Source organism: Phaethon aethereus (genome assembly GCF_964289735.1).
Source record: "Phaethon aethereus genome assembly, chromosome: 3".
Taxonomy (NCBI): Eukaryota; Metazoa; Chordata; class Aves; order Phaethontiformes; family Phaethontidae; genus Phaethon; species Phaethon aethereus.
In genome coordinates, this window is record NC_138576.1 from 83,672,504 (window position 1) to 83,692,297 (window position 19,794).

At 41.4% G+C, this 19,794-nt stretch overlaps 1 protein-coding gene across 1 annotated transcript in view; it reads left to right on the top strand.

The window, feature by feature from the left end:
• Positions 1-19,794, top strand: part of DISC1 (DISC1 scaffold protein) — a gene marked incomplete at its 3' end in the record, with an annotated part of 216,437 nt that overhangs the window by 47,528 nt on the left and 149,115 nt on the right. Inside the window, exon 4 of the mRNA XM_081998396.1 lies at positions 17,547-17,697. Coding sequence (XP_081854522.1) covers positions 17,547-17,697 — 151 coding nt within the window. The remainder of the gene's footprint in view (positions 1-17,546; positions 17,698-19,794) is intronic.

The following is a 19,794-nucleotide window of genomic DNA, read 5'->3' on the forward strand; positions in this document are numbered from 1 at the left end:
CATCACTAAGGAACAACTTGCTTAGAAACGACCACTCCTTAAACTGCAGTTTGAACATTGATTAACAGAGATTCTAGAAAAACAGTCGTCAAACAGTGATATTTAAGAGTCAAATCCATTGTTTTAACTCTTTTTCCTCTTTGTTCTGTAACCAAATAACGTTTTTCTATATTTTAACCTTGCTTCTTAACACCTCTGTCCATAAATGGAAGAAGAATAAAAGTCAGATAAAGTTTTCAATATACAGCGAGGAAGACACATCTCCTTTTTTTTATATATATATATATATAAAAAAATGTAGCTTATTTGATTATTTATTCATACATTAAAGAAGTATTGGTCAGAATTCTGGGAAGAGGGAAGTTCTGGGTGTCAGGAGGAATGGGGAGCTAGGAGCATGCCTGAGGACAAGGGTGGATCGTGTAAGGACAACCATAAAAGAAGGCTAAACCATCCCACTGCTCCAGTTGGGAAGTGCAGAGGACAGCTGCTCTTCAGATCTGTTGAAATAATGCAGGGAGAGGATTGTGGTTTTTGAGGAGAAATTTAAATGCAAAGAACAAAAGTCTGTTATTTCAGGTGTCTTGTTATAATCTAGTATCACTTTCTGCCCTGGTTGGAGGGTCTGATGCTTCCTGTAAGTAGAATAATTTCACGTACACAGTGGTTAAGACAAAGCTGTGTAATGGAACCCAGGTTCTATCTGAGACTATTCAAGTAATGAATTCTCTTGGCTTTTTAAAAACTGTTGAGCAGCAGGATTGATAAAAGAGCAGCAAATACCATCTGTCTCATCTACATATTTTACCACAGTTGTTCTCAAGCTGTCCAGTTGAGGTAAAGTAAAAAGGAGCTGAATGAGTGTGGGAGGAGAAAGCAGCTATGTTCTGATGCATTTGCAGGAGGTAACTGGAAGAAAAAAAACATTATGTAGAGAGGTTGCTGTTTAGACGCATTAATTTAATCCTTACTCATCACTTCCAAGACATACCACTGAAACTATATCGATATCAGATAATGCTGCTGGATAGAATCAAGGTGGGAGTCTGGATGGAAATGTTTGTTTTGCTAGATTTATGATACTATTTCATATCTGTGTAAAACTATTGAGGTGGTGTGGGTGTATTGGCATGGAGTGAAATTCATAGCAAGAATTGTAGAATCCTTTAAGGAAAAGACCTGTAAGATCATGGAGTCCAACTGCTAACCTAGCACTTTCAAGTCCACCACTAAACCATGTTCCGAAGTGCCACATCTACATGTCTTTTAAATACCTCTAGGGATGGTGACTCAACCACTTCCGTGGGCAGCCTGTTCCAATGTTTGACAACCATTTTTGTAAAATATTTTTTTTTTTTTCTACTATCCAATCTAAAACTCCCCAGTGCAACTTGAGGCTGTTTCCTCTTGCATCTCTTGTTACTTGGGAGAAGAGACTGACACCTACCTCAGTACACCCCCCTTTCAGGTAGTTGTAGAGAGCGATAAGGTCTCCCCTCAGCCTCCTCTTCTCCAGACTAAACCCCAGTTCCCTCAGCCACCTCTGATAATGCTTGTGCTCTGGACCCTTCACCAGCTTTGCTCTTCTTTGGACACGCTTCAGCACCTCAATGGCTGTCTTGTAGTGAGGGACCCAAAACTGAACACAATATTTGTGGTGTGGTCTCACCAGGGCTGAGTACAGGGACACGATCACTTCCCTTCTCCTGCTGGCCACACTATTCCTGATACAGGCCAGGATGCTGTTGGCCTTCTTGGCCACCGGGGCACACTGCTGGCTCATGTTCAGCTGGCTGTCAACCAGCACCCCCAGATTCTTTTCCTCTGGGCAGCTCTCCAGCCACTCCTCCCCAAGCCTGTAGTGTTGCATGGGGTTGTTATGACCCAAGTTCAGGACCTGGCACTTGGCCTTGTTAAACCTCATACAGTTGACCTCTGCCCATCGATCCAGCCTGTTGCGATCCCTCTGCAGAGCCCTCCTGCCCTCAAGCAGATCAGTGCTCCTGCCCAACTTGGTGTTGTCTGCAGACTTGCTGAGGGTGCACTTGATCCTCTTGTCTAGATCCTTGATAAAGCTATTAAACAGAACTGGCCCCAGTACTGAGCCCTGGGGAACACTGCTTGTAACTGGCCGCCAACTCAAGTTAACTGGCCACAACTCCCTGGGCCTGGCCATCCATCCAGTTTTTTACCCAGTGAAGATTCACTACTGTAGCAATACTATTTAACTGTAACTCATGAAGAAGGTAGAGATTAGTTACTGTGAAACTGTATGCTAATAAAAATTTCTTTCTTGCAGTGTTTTCATTGGTGGTTAATACATGCTACAGAAGAGAGTAGGCTTTAATGCATTTGCTTTACATGCTTGCAGGAGGTGTGTAGAAAGCTCAGTGGCAGGGCTGGAGGCAGAAGTCATGTCTGGTGAGGTGCAATTCTGGGGACTACAACAGGATCACGCTTGAAAAATGCCCTGTCTTTTGTATGTGGGGTCATATTAAAATGGCAAATCCTGTGTCCTTTCTGGAGCAATTGCTTTTCTGAACCTCTTCTGGAGAGTGTGGCAACAGCCAAATCTCTCTCCCTGAGCTTGGTTTCCAGCAGGTGCTCCTGCCCTTGCCTCTGTGGGCCAAGTCCCATCGGAGTCCCACTCTCCTCTTCTTTCCCCTTTCCTCCTGGCTCTGATTATCACCTGGCTCGCAGTCAACACAGATACTGGTCTGGTGGCTTTAATTTTTGTCCTGAGGAGGCTCTGATGAGCAGGTGGAGAGACTGCTGGAGGCAGTGCACCTTCATGGGCTCAGGGAAGAAGGCGGCAGTAAGCCCGTATCTAAAATTTTCAAGTATAGTAGCATGAAGCAAGGAGACCAGTAAAGGTGCCTTGGCACTGCTGTGCTCCACTCAGCTTGGACATGTGGGAGGCTTTTCTGTGGATCTGCATGCTGGAGGAGGTCAGACTTGTTTGCAGTGGCTTGCGTTGGCTGGGCTCTGCTGTTCCTATGCGAATGCAATCCAGCTGGGCCTCTGACTGCCTTTGGTGGTCAATGGAACGTTGTCCTGTTCATAACTGCTTCACTGAATGGGGACCCAAGTGGAATTAAAGGGTGGTGGAGCTTGCTTCAAGTGCCTTTTGGTTTTTTTTTCCCCACTGACCTCTGCCAGATATCCTCCTGTGCAGCCATGCCTTGTGGGGGTAATTCTTATACCTGAAACACTTCCATGAGTTCTGTCATGGGATGCTGGGGGTAGCTGCAGAGTCAGGATGAAAAGTATATCATAGATGTGAAGAAAGTAAAGTGTGTGTGTGTGAAAGGGAGGAGGGTAGGGAGACAATGATTAAAAAACCCCTCAAAAAACTCCAGGATCCCTTTTCCTCAAATAGGAGGCAGAGGCTGGGCTTTATCTGCTTTTGAAATTAGAAAATTAAGAGGTGTCTCCAGGAGGTAATAGTCTTTTATAGGGAGCAGAGTCCTGTAAAAAAACAAAAGGCCACTAACTTCTAAGAAAAGGTTGAATTATGAAAGGGATAATACAAGGTTTCTTATGCAAGAAGTAGTTTGGATTGTGTAATTACAGCAATCCTTTTATCTGAAGATCTCACACAGATGTTAATTAAGCCTAATGAAGCCCCTGTGGAGCAATTGTTACTACCTACATTTTTACAGACAGGAGACCCAGAAGCTGAAAGAAATAATGTTATTCGTTTGTGATAGTGTAATGCAGCACTGTAGAATTGATGCTCATGAGAGAATAGGCAGAGCATGACTTGAAGCCACCTGGCACAGCCATGGGCAGAACTCTTTCCATGAAACCATGCTGTCTATCTCTACTGCTTTTTTTTACCTGAAAATACAGGTATAGGTAGATGCATAAAAAGAAACTGTGGACTAAGAAAAGTTACTCTTTCTAGATGGGCTGTCTTGATTATGCCTGTAACTACTCCTGTATTTTTTCTTTAATTTTTCTGTAATATTATGCTTAAAATTTGCAGGATCCTATCATGTTTTGGTTAGCATTCAGTGGTTTAGTGGAACAGTAATAAGGAAAATATGCCTATGTAGGTGAGGTATTGTATGTTAATTCCTTTCATGTGTTCACTTCAGTCTTTCTAATCAAAGCAGGTGGATAGATTGTTTTGTGAGTGCCCTACTGGGAAATCAAGCAACTCTTTAGTGTTGTTTTTCTTCCTACTATGTTCTTTAAGCTGTTGGTAATTCTACAAGAAATTCTGTACAAATGCTGGTAGATGGGTGAGGGTGGGAAAACAGAGAATTTTGAGGTACTCTTACAAAACACTGTGTTTGTAGGATATTGGACTTTTGAGTGAGTCACCTAAGCGTTTCCTCTGTTTCAGACCATACCTCACGTAGTGTGGGTGGCTGCCTGCCTTGTATTTGTTCCCTGCCCTGGGCAAATCCAAGATTAAGCCTGTCAAAATTGCCACTGTCGTTGTGTCTGGAGGGCACATGCAGCTGGTGCGTTGACTCTACCGCTGTCATGACGTGTAGGTATAGATGCAGAAGTGGTGCCCCTGAGTCAGCAGCTCTGCTTTGCACCCTACTGTCCTACCGTATGGACTTGATCGCTTATAAATGACTGTGCTGTGGTGGAAATCTGAGTTTTTCAAGGATTTGTTCCTCACACGCAGAACACGCAGCTACTGTTTCAAAGGAAGCATGTTACATTGCCGTAACAGAGACTTGCAGGCCACTAAAGGGGAAATAGCTCAGCAAACCAAAGTAATTTTTAGAGTAAGAACCTGCTTGCCTGGCTTTTTTTGACTTTTCAGATGGGTCTAAATGAACAGTGGTCCATGAAAGTATATCACTTCCGGTATTGATGGAGTCATTATCTGAGGGGGATGCCTGGAACCTTTGGTTGCTGGTGGGCAGCTGGTCTATGCTACTTGTGAAAACGTAGCTCAGCAACATCATGGGTAAGAATGCGTTTTAGAAGACTTAGAAAATATTTAAAGGTAAAGACTCCTTTGGGCAGTTTGTCTTCCTTGGGTTTCTGTGCCAAGTAAGGGAAGGTCTTCTCATTTTCATGCAGTGGAACAATTCACAGCAGTAAGTAGGTAGTGTGAGGGCTGTAACACATGCGTAGGGAGCAGGAGAAGTCTGTGTTTCACAGGGCAGTGCTTTGTTGGAAGGTGGTGACTTGCAATGCAATATGTTACACTGCTGTGAGGCTGCTAACACAAAGTATGACTTGATAGCAGAGGAAGTACTTCCTCTGAGATTATTCCAGTGAGATGTGGCTTAGTTCCAGTTCAGCTTGAGAACCTGTTTTTGTAGAAAAATTTACTTTGCACGGTGCTCTGAACCCCACAAACTTTCTGTGGTTTGTTTTTTTAAAAACAAATTAATAAAAAAAATTTTTTTTTTAACAGAATTTGGTGCCATTTTGGGAATGTGAGATAATATTGAATGTTTTGAAATTGGAAATCAATTGGACAAAGTATGCTTGAGATACAGTTTCCAGGGAAAAAAAAAAGTTTACATCTTTTACATTTGGTATTCTGTATATTTTTTTGCCTTCCAGAGTTGCCGGACTCAACTACAGTTGTCACTGCTCAAAATTATTTAAATTGTTTTGTGTTTACTCCATGTATGCTTTGGTACCCAAAGCAGTCTTGGGAAAGCAGTGTTGAAGATGGCAGTTATAAAAATACTGAGCTCTTGCCTGTTTTCTATGTAAGCCAAAAAACCTGCATGTGTAGGTCAAATAGCTAAAAAGCTTGATTTTGCCTGGTTTTGTGTGTCTGTGCTCCACCAAAAGTGAACTTTATTCTAACCTTTGATCATAGTCTGGAATGTGGTGGGGGAAAAGGGAGTTTGTGTAAACCTGGCAGTGTAATTCCAAGTCTAGCAGAAATCCAGGAGGAAACCAAATCACTTTCGGGAAGGAAAGGAGACTGAAGAAGCAGATGCTGTCTGAGGTTCAGGCTGTGGGAAGGGAAGAGTATGAAGGGGCAGAAACAGAGTGGGGAGAAACTAGGGTGTCAGGGCGCCTGTGAGTTGCTGAGGAGAGGGAATTGGTTAGTGAGAGCAAGTTCAAAGGGAAGGGCGGGAAATAAGTCACCAGATATTAACAGTCAACAACTATTCCGTGTTTAAATGATTTCCTTTGCCATTGAATTCAGATTCCTTGAGCTGGTGGAAATTACTGGATCTGACTTAGATGTAAGAAACAAATTTTTCACAGCGAGGGTGGTGAAACACAGGAACAGGTTGCCCAGAGAAGTGGCAGATTCCCCATCCCTGGAAGCATTCCAGGTCAGATTGGAGTGGGCTCTGAGCAACCTGATCTAGTTGAAGATGCCCCTGCTCATTGTAGGGTGGTTGGACTAGATGGCCTCTAAAGGTCCCTTTCAACCCAAACCATCCTGTGATTCTATGAAATTTTAAAATCTGTGAACCAATTTTCACAGAATCACAGAATGATAGGGGTTGGAAGAGACCTCTGAAGATCATCTGGTCCAACACCCCTGCCAAGGCAGGATCACCTAGGGCAGGTTGCACAGGAATGCATCTAGTTGGGTTTTGAAGGTCTCCAGAGAAAGAGACTCCACAACCTTTCCAGGCAGCCTGTCCCAGTGCTCTGTCACCCTCACAGTAAGGAAGTTTTCCCTCATGTTGAGGTGGAACTTCCTGGGCTGCAGTTTATGCCCATTGCCCCTCGTCCTATCACTGGGCACTACTGAAAAGAGACTGGCTCCATCCTTCTGACAGCCACCCTTCAGATATTTATAGACACCGATAAGGTCCCCTCTCAGCCTTCTCTTCTCCAGGCTAAACAGTCCCAGGTCCCTCAGCCTTTCCTCATATGAGAGATGTTCCAGTCCCTTACTCATCCTCATAGCCCTCCCAGCCTTCCCTGTCTCTCTTGAACTGGGGAGCCCAGAGCTGGACACAATACTCCAGATGAGGCCTCACCAGCACAGAGTAGAGAGGGAGAATAACCTTTAAACTTGCTGGTCACACTCTTCTTAGTGTACCCCAGGATACCATTGGCCCTCTTGGCCACCAGGGCACATTGCTGTCCCATGGAGAACTTACTGTCTACCAGGACTCCAACATCCTTCTCTATGGAACTGCTTTCCAGTAGGTCAGCCCCTAACCCGTACTGGTGCATGGGGTTGTTCCTCCCCAGGTGCAGAACTCTACCCTTGTCATTGTTAAACTTCATGAGGTTCCCCTCTGCCCAACAATCCAGTCTGTCCAGATCCCGTTGAATGGCAGCACAGTCTCCTGGTCTATCAGCCACTCCTCGCAGTTTTGTATCGTCAGCAAACTTGCTGAGGGTATATTCCAACCCTTCATCTAGGTCATTGATGAAGATGCCGAACAAAACTGGACCCAATGCTGGTCCCTGGGGAACACCATTAGCTACAGGCCTCCAACTGGACTCTACGCCACTGACCACAACCCTTTCAGGTCTCTTGCTTAGCCAGTTCTCGATCCATCTCACAGTCCACTCATCCAACCTATACTTCCTGAGCTTCAGTATGAGGATGTTATGGGAGACAGTGTCAAAAGCCTTATTGAAATAAAGGTAAACCACAGCCACTGCTCTCCCTTCCTCTATCCAGCTAGTCACTCCATCATAGAAGGCTATCGGGTTGATCAAGCACGATCTCCCCTTGGTGAATCCATGCTGACTACTCCTGATAACTTTCTTTCCGTCCATGTGCCTAGAGATGGCCTCCAGAAGGAGCTGTTCCATCACCCTCCCAGGGATGGAGGTGAGGCTGACTGGTCTATAATTTCCTGGGTCTGTCTTCTTGCTCTTTTTGAAGACTGGAGTGACATTGGCTTTCCTCCAGGCCTCAGGCCCCTCTCCCATTCTCCATGATTTTTCAAAAATGATGGAGGGAGGGTGTTGCAACAGCATCAGCCAGCTCCCTCAGCACTCGTGGGTGCATCCCATCAGGGCCCATGGATTTGTGAGTGTTCAGTTCAGCCGAATGATCTCTAACCCAAACCTCATTGACCAGTGGAGAGTCTTCCTCCCTCCAGGCTTTTTTGCTTATCTCCAGGGTCTGGCATTCCTGAGGCGTAGTCTTAGCAGTAAAGAGTGAAGTGAAAAAGGCATTCAGTAACTCTTGCCTTCTCTGCCTCCTCTGTCACGAGGGCTCCCACTTCATTCACCAAAGGTCCCACATTTTCCCTAGTCTTCCTTTTACCACTGATGTACTTGAAGAAGCCCTTCTTGTTCTCTTTTACTTCCTTTGCCAGATGTAGTTCCAAGAGGGTCTTGGCTTTCCTTGTTGCATCCCTGTATATCCTGACAAGGTTCCTATAGTCCTCCCAAGCGACCAGTCCCTTTTTCCACCTACTGTAAACTCCTTTCTTCCACACAAGTTTTACCAATAGTTCCTTGCTCATCCATGGGGTCTCCTGCCTCCTCTACTTGATTTCTTACTTAAAGGAATGCATCGATCTTGAGCTTTGAGGAAGTGGTGCTTGAATATTAACCAACTCTCTTGGGCTCCCCTACCTTTTAATTTTGACTTACAGCAGGCAAAATAGTCTGAGAACAAATTACAAATGTTGTAAACTGTTCTCTCTTATTGCTTGCTTTCTTAGAATACAGCCTTCTGTGGATGAAGTAGTACAGCATAACTTCTGGGTGCTAGAACAGTGATGGATGGTGGAAATTGGAAAAGTGGCTAGGCTGAACTAAGTGAGCATCTTTAGTAGTTTTTAAACATTTTGGGTTTACATCAACTGATCCAGAGTGCTTGGGAAGGGTATTGGCTTAATTTGAGCATGAAGTTCTAATTCTTGAAGAGCATTGGGGTTAAGGAAGGAACAATGAAAGAGAAAATTAATTTATACATTTGAGATTATGTAGACTACTGAATGTGGAAGTAGAGACCTGAAATACAAGAAAACATTGAGCACCATTGTGAGAACTCATGAAGGGGAATGTAGGGAGCAAGAGAGGGAGAAAAAAAATATTTAACCAAAAGCAAAATTCTGGTATCCAGGTACTCATTCATAATGGATGTACTGTCTTCAGCTCAGTTACCACAAAGACTTCCTTTATTTTCTCTCCCCCCTTTTGTTTCTAGAGCAAAGCTTCAAGTTTTCTTGTAGAGTTCCCCACTGCACTTCTCAGATCAATTGGTTTCGGGTTGTGCACATGTATCTATATTCTTTTTATAGTTCTCTGTGTGTAAAATCCATTCTATAAGAAAGAATATTTGATACCTTTTCATCAGTGTGCCTTGCCACGGAAGGATGATAATGTTGTCTAATCACATTTTGGTTTTGGTGGTGCTGATCTGTAGCTGGTGGCTTAAGCAGAACTGCAAGCTGATTTCTTCACATATTGTAGCCCTTGGGGAACATTGCACAATTTAATATACACCATACTTTAAAATGTGTGCTATTTTCTTTCAACCTTCAAGTTAAAGCAACTCTACACCTACTCATTAGTGTTTCTTAGCCTAGAATTTGTGCTGCATTGTTGTGCATTTTTACAGCATGGCTTTTAAAAAGGTATGAAGATAAACCTTTGCAGAACACTTCTTATTATCTATACTGGTTTTGGACTTCTATCACAAAAAAACCCACAACATCTTTCAAATGGTGTGCTTTAGGATGGTATTCTCAATATATTTACGTCAGGCAATAATAAAGGAGCCTTTTCTTTGTTTGACAGCTGAATTTATTTAGCACAGGTTCTTAAATGTTAAAATAAGCTAAAATTAAATATCTAAAAATAAGCTATTTAAGCACATATTCTTAAATGTTCTAAAGCATTTTAGAACATTTAAGAATATGTGCTTAAATAGAGCCTGATGGAAAAAAAAAAAAAAGCCCAACATAGTCTGACTGTGTCTCTAGTTGTAAAATCCTTGATTTAAAAGCCCAGATATAGTCCATTTTTTTAAAATTCTTGTTAGAGTATTTAAATCTTGCTTTATAAAAATGACTGGTTTCTCACAGTGTAATGCAATTAGTTATAGAGTATTGCATTGCTTCACTGTTAATTGGCTGGCCTGTCTTCTAATCAACCCATGGCATTTATTCAGAGGCAGTGAAGAAAGGCAGGCTTAGAGATTCCTGGAGTGAGGAAAGGGACTTAGTGGACTGGGATTGAATTGTCCATGGTCGACTTTAATATATAGCTGATGATTGTTCGTGTATGTGGACTGTGCCGATTGGAAACCTTTACCAAAGCTCTTCCTCTACCATCTCAAATAAACAAAGGAGCTGTACTGCAAGCCAAGGAGCTTTGTGTAGTTTTCTGCTAGCTTCCTTGTCTTGAGGGATCTTTTTAAGAGTAGAATTTAAGGCAGAATAGAGGTCTGTGCCATTGTGCTGCATAGCCTTTTTAAAAAATGCAGATTCAGCCTGGAATCAGTGGTATGTGTTTTTCCTTATTTCTGTACAATTTCATATGTAGTGACAGTACTGTCAGCACTGCTTACAAAATAATGTTGATGTCAAATAAAGTGCACCAGCAATCAGCTTGTTTTTTCCTTTAATGTATCTTTTGATGTTATTGTAAATTATCTTTACTGTAAAGTCCTATTGGAAATGTAGGCATCTGAGTGGTTTCATTGGAAATTTGATGTTTTCAAAAGAATATGAAAAGCAAACAGTCAACAGGGCACTGTTTATTTTCTATTGTGACTTGACTAAAACAGAAATAATGTCTCAAAAAATGCCTATGCATTAAAACCCTTGTGCTGTTTGAAAGGATTTACAAATACAGTAAATCTGAAGATAAGAACTATATGGGATGGACACTGTGTAGAATTATACCTTTGTTTTAGTGCAATTACAAAGATGAGTAAGCAGTTGTCACAAACAGAAAACCATCCACTATTTCAGCAACTGTTATGCATGTCAGGCGCTTAAAAAAAAAATGTAATTACTCCAGCATTTAGAAAATTATGGAAGTGGCTAGTTTAAGCTGCAATGTAAAATACTTCTAAATCTCTTACTATTAAAAATGTTGCTATTCAATACTATAAAAACGTAATGTTTTGCAGAAGTATCAGATTAAGAGCAGTGGAGGTTAAGCTGTTTCTGGTACAGTGAAAATATTGTTCATCATTTTCACCCATACTATGTGTCTGATGCTTTGTCCTCTCTATTTGTCTTTTTGGCTGTCATTTGTTTTGTTGATTGTAAATTTATTGGAGTAGGATTTTTTTTTTTGCTGTTGTCTGAGCCTAGTATGATTCGAGCCTCCACTGGAGGCTCTTCTGTGAGATGATAGCGGCAAATTACAACTACTTTTGTTGTAGGATAGTCATGTTACAGGAAATGGTGATGGAGGTTTGTCCGGGTAGTCCTGATGTGCCTTAAGCTCGGCTCAGAACAGCTGTGAGAATAGTTCAGTCTACATCACTGCAGGTGGTAACAAGAAAGAAACATGGGAAAACAAAATTTTTCTAATGCTGGCCAAGTAATTTAAGAGATTAATCACCCAAGTCAGGACTCTTGACATTTCCTGCTGGGCTGTCATCCCCTCTTTTCCCAGAGGCGTGCTGGAAGAACCTTTTTGGCTTTGTGGTTTCTTGCTGATTTTCCTGCTGATGTTGAAAGTAACTGTACCTACTCCCCAACAAAACCCACTGAGTCACAGAATCATTAAGGTTGGAAGAGACCTTTAAGATAATAAAGTCCAACCATCAACCCAACACCACTATATCCACTAAACAATATCCTGAAGTGCCACCTCCACACGTTTTTTTGGGCACTTCCAGTGATGGTGACTCCACCACCTCCCTGGGCAGCCTGTTACAATGCTTGACCGCTCCCTCTGTAAAGAAATTTTTCCCAATATCTAGTCTAAACCTCCCTTGGCGTGACTTGAGGCCATTTCCTCTTGTCCTACTGCCAGAGTCCTACGGCTTGGGCCAGTAAGTCACTGCTCCATTTATCTGTTATTACTGAGATACAGACAACGTGTTGCAGATCTGAGTGGCAATCTGTCAGTGACGTTGCTGCTATGGATGCCCAATGAGATAGGGGCACTAGTCAAAATGTGTGCTGAAAGTCTATACTAGGCTTCCACTAGCGCCCTTCTGGGAAAAAGTTTCATATACAACATAGACTTATCAGTGTGAAGATATAAACTGTAGGTGAGAAACTTGGTATTGTGCTTTGGGGGAAGCACCAGCAAAACTTCTGAGAATTTAGCTTTTTGTTCAAAGCCTAAATGAATGCTCTTAAATTCAATATGAATTAGAGGGGAAAAAATCAATATCTGACAATGCGTCAAGCTTCTTTTTATAAGAAGTGTAACAGCTGAAATCTGTTTGTTCTTGTATTTTTTTTTTTTAAAGCTTTCAGGCTTCCCAACTCTGCTGCATGACTGACATTCGGTACATTCAATTCTGAAATGTTATATATGTTTCAAGAATGCAGCAATTTCCTGGCTTGTAAGTGGTATGGACTGATGGGGGGGAATGCAGAGCTTGCTGGGAGGCAGAGAGTCTGCTTGAGCAGTCCTTGTAAGAAATCCTTCAGACACTGTTCTGTGTTGCTTCTCTTGCAGGCACTATTTCAAGTTCCAGATTCCCTTCCCTTTCCTCCCCACCTGATTTATGTACACTGGTCTTCTTGCTAGGAAAGAAAAAGCAGTGGAGAGACAGTAGACAGCTAATGTTGCTTGCTGCAGGGGAACCTTGTGCATCAGATGTGACATCAGGTCATCGCTGTGCATTTCGGCTACTCTGATGCCTTGAGTCTGTCTGGGAATGCAGGAGACCTTTTGTACTCTTCAGGTTACTAGTCTTTTTAACTTTAATTAGCACCAGAATCAGTCTCAAACATCAATCTAGCATCTTGGTAGGGTAAAGCAGGAATTAGAAGAGTTTGTCACCTGTACTAGGAGTGGCAAATAACTGAGGAATAAACACAAACCAAAGGATTATGGAGCTGTAGCACTCTCTACAGATGTAGAGGTGAATTCTGTAGCAGTTGCTTCTGACTCCAAAGGATGCTCAGCAACCAGGAGTTTGATTTGTTCAGCTCTTCCTCAAGGTTGTCTTGATAGTTCAGGGGCACAGCTGGCGTGCTGAATTTCACAAAGTTGCCTTTCTGGTTGGAATGTAAAAAGTTAAGTGGTGGGCAAGTGGGATAATTTCATTTGTGTTTTGCTCTAGCAGCCATTATCCACTATCTTCTTATGAACTGAGCATGTATGTTTGGCTGTGGTACCCAGGGGCTTATGGCCTTGTCTGAAAGTATTAGCGTCTGCTTCCTGGCCTTTCCAGGAGCTACTTTTTCCACTGGCTGCTGGAAGTATTCCAAGGACCTTGGCCTAAATAGCATTTTAGTTCAGATTAGGTGTGTGAGCCTTTGAAGGGAATCTCCTAGTTTTCCTGTTTACTGTGCTTTGCAGTGTAGAGCAGTCTTGGAGTTCATGGTCTGCTTTCCTTTCAGGTGGAACAAAAGTTTGAAAATGTGCTCTAGGGGTGTACACCTGTTTGAATTCTTTCAGCTGACAAACATTAGAGATTCAGGAGCAGTATCAAGGTAGAGGGGCACTTTGCACTCTGGTTCTTCGTCTCTACTCTAAAGGCCTGCTACTGTGTGTGGTTGGAGATGGACTGCGAGAGGCATCTTTGGATCTGAACCTGGGACTTCTTTAGTTCTTATAGGTAACAACATTTCTCATTCTGAGTATACAAAAACAGTTCTGTCATCTTGGTAGCTTCACATTTTTAAGATGATGAATGCTGGGGAGGTTGCCTGGCTCTAGAAGTTATTTAGCAGGTAAGACAAAGATTTTAGGGCTGCAATGTGTAATTCATACATGCAAACCCTCCGTGAATCCTGGTTTAGATCCTTCAGATTTTTGAGGGAAGGAGGGAAGGGATTGTTTACAGGATTGTGGGGCAGGCTCAAAGGGCCTTCTCTAGTTGAACTAGCTGAAGAAACACTTTAAGAAAGTCCAGCAATTTATAGAATAGCACGATTGATCATTTTCCCACCTATCAGTAAAGAACAGACATAAATACATGAATACATGCAGTATGTAGCAAATGAGGTTCTACCCTTACTGTGATGATTCTCTTAAATGTTTTTTTAATGATGATAAATAGTTCTGATAAAGTGAACCTCCTCTTCAAGGAATAAAGAGCAATATCAGCATATGTAAGAAGCAGACAGGTAGCCAGATGTTTTCATATGGTCAATTAAAAATTGTGGAAATTGCTTCCTTTGCTCAAAGCTATTACAAAACATAATCTTTAGAGACAGTGCAGTTCTCTGACTGATGCGTGTTTAATCGAGAACAGCAGTTAGTCAGCATCTTCCAGGCCTGTACCCTGGGTTGGCTTTAAATGGAGTGGGATGTCTGAAGTGCACCAGGCAGTAACGCATTGGGATGGAGGGTAACTTAAGGGTTGACTTTTGCTGTTTGCGCTGAAGTAGAAGCTTTGTCTAGGGTATCCATAGGACTGCTGCAAGGCAGCAAGCTAGCAACAAAATACGGTGAAATAAAAGGCTGGTGAAGAAACTTAAACCTTATTCTAAATGTTTGTCTGTAAAACAATGTGTATTGAATACATTAAAGTTCCTTCATTTAAGAACTTCATCAAATGGGGGATTGCTTTTTGCGTGTAAGCTGTGTGTTAAATTATTTTGAGGTGAAGTATGGGAAGAAGAGCAAAGTATTAAGCCTTTGTGTGTGATGGAGGTATCTGAGTGCATGTGGTTTCTTTCAGTGTCTCAGTCTATCGGTGAGCTCTGGGATCCTGTGAAGGTCTTTTCTGTGTTGAAATAACATGCTTAAAAGACTGAAGGTAAAAGAAAGAGGTGTCCTTGAGTCTGATGGCTTACGAATAGCTAAGTCCTTCTGTGTCTGCTTCTTGGCTGGAAAATCCTAGAAAATATGATGGGAAGGGATCTCAGGAGAGCACAATTGATCTTGCTGGCCTCGGCCTTAAAAACGATGTCAGAGCTATTCCTGACAGCTGTTCGTCTGACCTGAAAACCAACACTGGTGGAGATTTCCTGGCTGCCCCAAGCAGTTAGATTTACTACCTCTAATGTTTTTCCTCATCTCCTTTGCTGCAGCTCAGGCTTGTTACTGAGGACAGGTGAAAAGCACTGTGTTACAGCTTGCTTTGGAGCTTCCTGGTATGTAATAGTACTGGAAGTTCCTCCCCTCAGTCTGTATCACCACTAGATTGAGGAACCCTGCTTATTGTGCTCTTTTTCACGTCCTATTTGCTAGACTTCTGTCGTCTCCACTACTTCTGCTTGATCCAAATCTCTCTTGAACTGCAATGCTGAAAACTGGACTGACATGAGCCTTATTTGCATGGTTCCCTGCCCCACAGCTGGAACTGAGATTGTTGGTCTCTCCATGCACTGAAGACATCAGCCAGGTCAAACTGAGGGGTCTCCTTTCCAAGAGAGGAGCCTTAAAGCAGAGTGCTGCAGTGTTCAGTTCAGTGGTGGCAAGAGTCTCTTGAGACATAACCCCTAACCACAATGCTGAAAGGAGAAATAATCATTTAGTGCTGAGAGATGTCAAGCAGTTTTGGCCAGCAATAGCACTTACAAAATGCCAGTGAAACAAATTATTTAAAAACGTCTGCTAGTAGAAACTAATTGAATTCTGTGTAGACTGGAATATATAAAGCAGGATGCCGCCAAGAATTAATGAGAGAATGAATTGGCATGTGGATCCCCTCATCTGTTTTCCTTCCCAAAATAGCCTGTTTCCAGGGCCAGGATGGGGTAGGAGTAGAATGGTGAAACAACTGGACACAGTGTGAGCATAATTATTTTGAAGAATAATGACAATGCCATTGAATGGCTGTAGAGGGTTGCCACAACTCCTGCTCAGGTAGCACTGGAAGCCCAGTGGTGAATGGTTTGAGTAAAAGGAGGTGTTTCCATGTGCTTTGGCATTCAGTGGTCATTGCTCACAATCCAAACCTTAATTTTCTGTTTGTAACAGTGATACTTTTGATGTCTGTGTTTGAAATTCTACATGAAATGCAAATGCTGATAAGTTTTTTTTCTTTTTTTTCTGGTCAAAGTATGGGCTCAGAAGCCTTATTGGGGCCCAAATTCCAGTTCCCTTGTGAAGACAGGGATAGGATGAATCTCTTCAGGTGTGGTCCTTGAGAAACACACCACAGATGTGGTTCACCTCCACTGCTGAAAAGGTGTTTTTCCTTTACAGGAAGAGTATGCATATGTGTACATGTGGTGGTTGGGGCAAGGCCTGGACCCTGAAGTACCGTGGTTTGGTGATCATTTTGGCTAGAGCCTTCTGGTAGCATTTTGTACCCTAATAACAACAACAACATGAGTTTACCCTGGAAAGGTCTGCTGGCCTAGGGAGAAGATCTAGTCTCACTAGTATGTTCTGTGTTTTTATTCTGCCCCATTGGCACAGAAGCAGAAGGGAGATCAATGCTAATGATAGATGACTGTAAAAATGCACCATTTCACTAAACCAGCAAATGTAAACCACCCCTCTTCTTAAAACCCTTTTAAGGGTAAAAAAAGAAAATAAGCAGTAAAAAGCATGCAAAAGGGATGTTATTCTGATAGTAACATGTTGCATTGAAAATGTTAGAAGGGAAGGAATGTTAGGCAAAATTGTAGGCAATGAGGTCATGAGGAAAGTACTGAACTGTAAAGGTTTTCCATTTGTGGGCTAGCTCAAAACCCTCTGATTTCACTAATGTATCATCAAAGGTGTTCTGGCTTGGACCAGCCAGGCTTCTTGTCTGTCACGTATGTGATTTTGCTACTATACTGGCACAGTAGAGAACAGAGAATGTATGTACCAGGAATAATAATGTGTAATTGGAACTATGTTCCTTTTGTTTTCTACACAGGAAGAGAAAACAAAGTAAGAACTATCTTATACAGAGAAGCGTTTACTCTAAGAAATTTACAGAGTTATGGTAGAGTCAAAGCACTCTCTTAAGGACCACTGTTACTTTTATTTGAAGTTGAAAGTAAATCTTTTTGTTGGATGATAAAGTAAGCATAATTCACGAGAGCCTGAAATGAGATAATTTTTTAATTGCTATAATTGTACATGAATTTTCTGCTGAAATATATTGCTGACATATCATATGTGATTCTTCAATTCTTGACCTAATAACAATGCAATTTTTTAAAAGGTCAGACTTTAAATGTATAACTGCCATCTAAGATTGTTTTAAAACTGGAGCAGTGAAGAGTAGGAATTTTCTTAGAATTTAATTCAGAACTGTTCCTGTAGGAAAAGAGCACAGATGATAACTTTGAGCCAGTCCTTTGGAGCCTTACCAAATTAAAACTCTGAAAGTACTGGGAAGCCTGCAGTTTTGTCTTTGTCATAGAAGAAAGTAGCTTAGCATCCTGGTTATCTGATGTTTTCCACTGTAGTCTTAGTAATTCATCCTTGAGCAAAACAGACCTATATATTTTATTAAAAGGGGAAGAACTGTCTGTGAGGTGGGTTTTACTTTTTGTTGATTGACCCTTTTTCTTCTTCAGGTAAAATGGAACCTTTTTGTCACTGATAAGTAACTTTTAACAAAATTATTATTTAATTTCTAGCTGATAAATTTAGACGGAAACTGGAAGAACTGGAGAAAGAGAAAAATTCTTTAAAATTTCGGCTTCCTTCAAGGCATCCTTCAATCAGCAGTTTTTTGGATAGGTTCGTTACCCAAGTTCAAGACGCATTGCGTTGGGCTGGTGATCGTCGGTAAGTTTGTTGATTCCTTGTTATGTAAAATGATGCTTCTATTTTTCTCAAAATGCAGAATACAATTTATGAATAATTTTAATAAGGAATTTTAGGGCCTTTCTAACATACCAATATGGAGCTTGTTTATGAAAATCTCCCCTTGCCCCCCCTGTTTTTTCTTTTTACAATTCTTTCAGAATTGCCTTGAAAAACATTGATCATGGTGAACTGGTGAATTAAATGGAAATTTTCTCACTGATGTTGAGTGGGAATGGGATTTGAATCCTTGACATGGCAGTTTGAACATACAATGGCAAGGCAGCTTGAGCAATGGTTCCCCATGGAGTTAATTCTGATGCTCCTTTTCAGGCAATGAAAGGATATTTAAATACAAAGTAAAAACAGATTCTTTTCTGGTATACGTAGATCTTTGTGAGCTTCCTTTTATGCGTCACTTGTTAGGTGGCGGTAACATGCTCAGCACTGTACAAAGTGACAAAAATAAATTCTTAGCCTTCTCTGGAAGGGATAACAACTTCAAAGACTGGGGGAATGTGAGACACATTGGATGACCCAAGGGAGGTAGTTAGCTTAAGAAGAAAAAGTTGTCTCTATTTCTAGGTCTTTTTTTTAGCTATACTGTTAGAAGTAAGAGGATTCTTCATAGGTATTGGAAGCTATTCTCAAATGCAGTAGCACAAATGAAAGAAGAAAAATCTTTTTTTTTTTCTGACAGCTTGTACGTGTAAAAGCTGCGGTGTGCTAGTCGATGTGTTTGGGTGTAATTTTTCATACACATGAAAACTACATAAAATCAGTACAGATAATAGGATTTTATTGTGAAATTTGAGACTTTTAAGGGTATTTTTAGCCTCTATTTAGAGTATTTATTGAAGAGGCAGGTTTAAAACAAATAACACTCAGAACTGTTTCCTTCTACCTTCTGAGGCCCTAAGAAGCTGTTTTACCGTTCCTTCAAGATTAGGGTACAACATTCTGTATTTTGTCATTAAGATCTGTCCACTCTATGCATTCATTTGTAATAATGATTTTAGTTTTAGAGGTGGTGCTGTCTTCAGTGTCATAGAAATGGAGTCACTAAAGCATCCTTGAAATACATAGTCTGCTTAAGTTTTTTTCCCCCTATTTAATGTATATATATTTTTATATATAAGATACCTGTTTATATAATATATACATTTATGAATGTGTTTCTGTTCTTTGGATGGTTATAGCTGTAACTCTTCTCTTTGCACAGGTCTGAGAGCAGTGCCATTCTTCAGGGTCAGATGAATATCCTCTTCACTTCTCTGTCTTGTGCACACTGCTTTCTTTGAGCTTGAGTTTGACTGTTGTTGTGACACACTTTTTCTCGCTTGATTCTTGTAGCCTTTCACACCACTTCGTCTGTGGTCTGAGTCTCTTGTTGATGCAGCAAATGTACCCTTTGTTTTCAATAGGGTGTTTAAAATTTTTCCGTTCCATCAATATTTTTAGATAGTACAGGGTGGAAAACATGACTGCTTCTTCAAGGAAAATTTGTAGGCGTCAGTTTTTATTTTCATTTTGAATCAGAACAAAACCAATATACCTAAGATTTCTTTTTTCACCTGGAAAATTAAAAAGATGATCAGACTAGCCCCAAAAGGACCAGATCATTGCAGTTTTACCATAGTTAAGCCTGTCTCATCTTTTTGCAAATGAAGAACTTTTTAAATGAAAAGTGTGTATAGCAGGTTATTTGTATAATACATGAGACTGAAATTCATGTTTTTAGGTGAATGCATTTGGTGTTGACATGGGATATTTGGGGCAGGTGGTAGGACCCAGGTTTGGTTATGTTTAACTTGGGAACAATACCGTGTTTGTGCAATCACCCAGTGAACCGCTGGGCGAGATTGGAGAGATCTTGTTTCAGTTTCCTCAGTACCAAGTAGGCAGATGTACATGGGATTTCCAAGGATATTCTGAGAATAATCTATGTTTATGGTGGAACGTTTCCTAAATTCTGACCAGCCACTCAGAGTTTTCTATTACATACAGCTCTCAGAAAGATACAGCTCTTACTAAAGGGAGGTAGCTTTAGAGTTGCTGGGAAGTGTGGTCAGCTGGAGC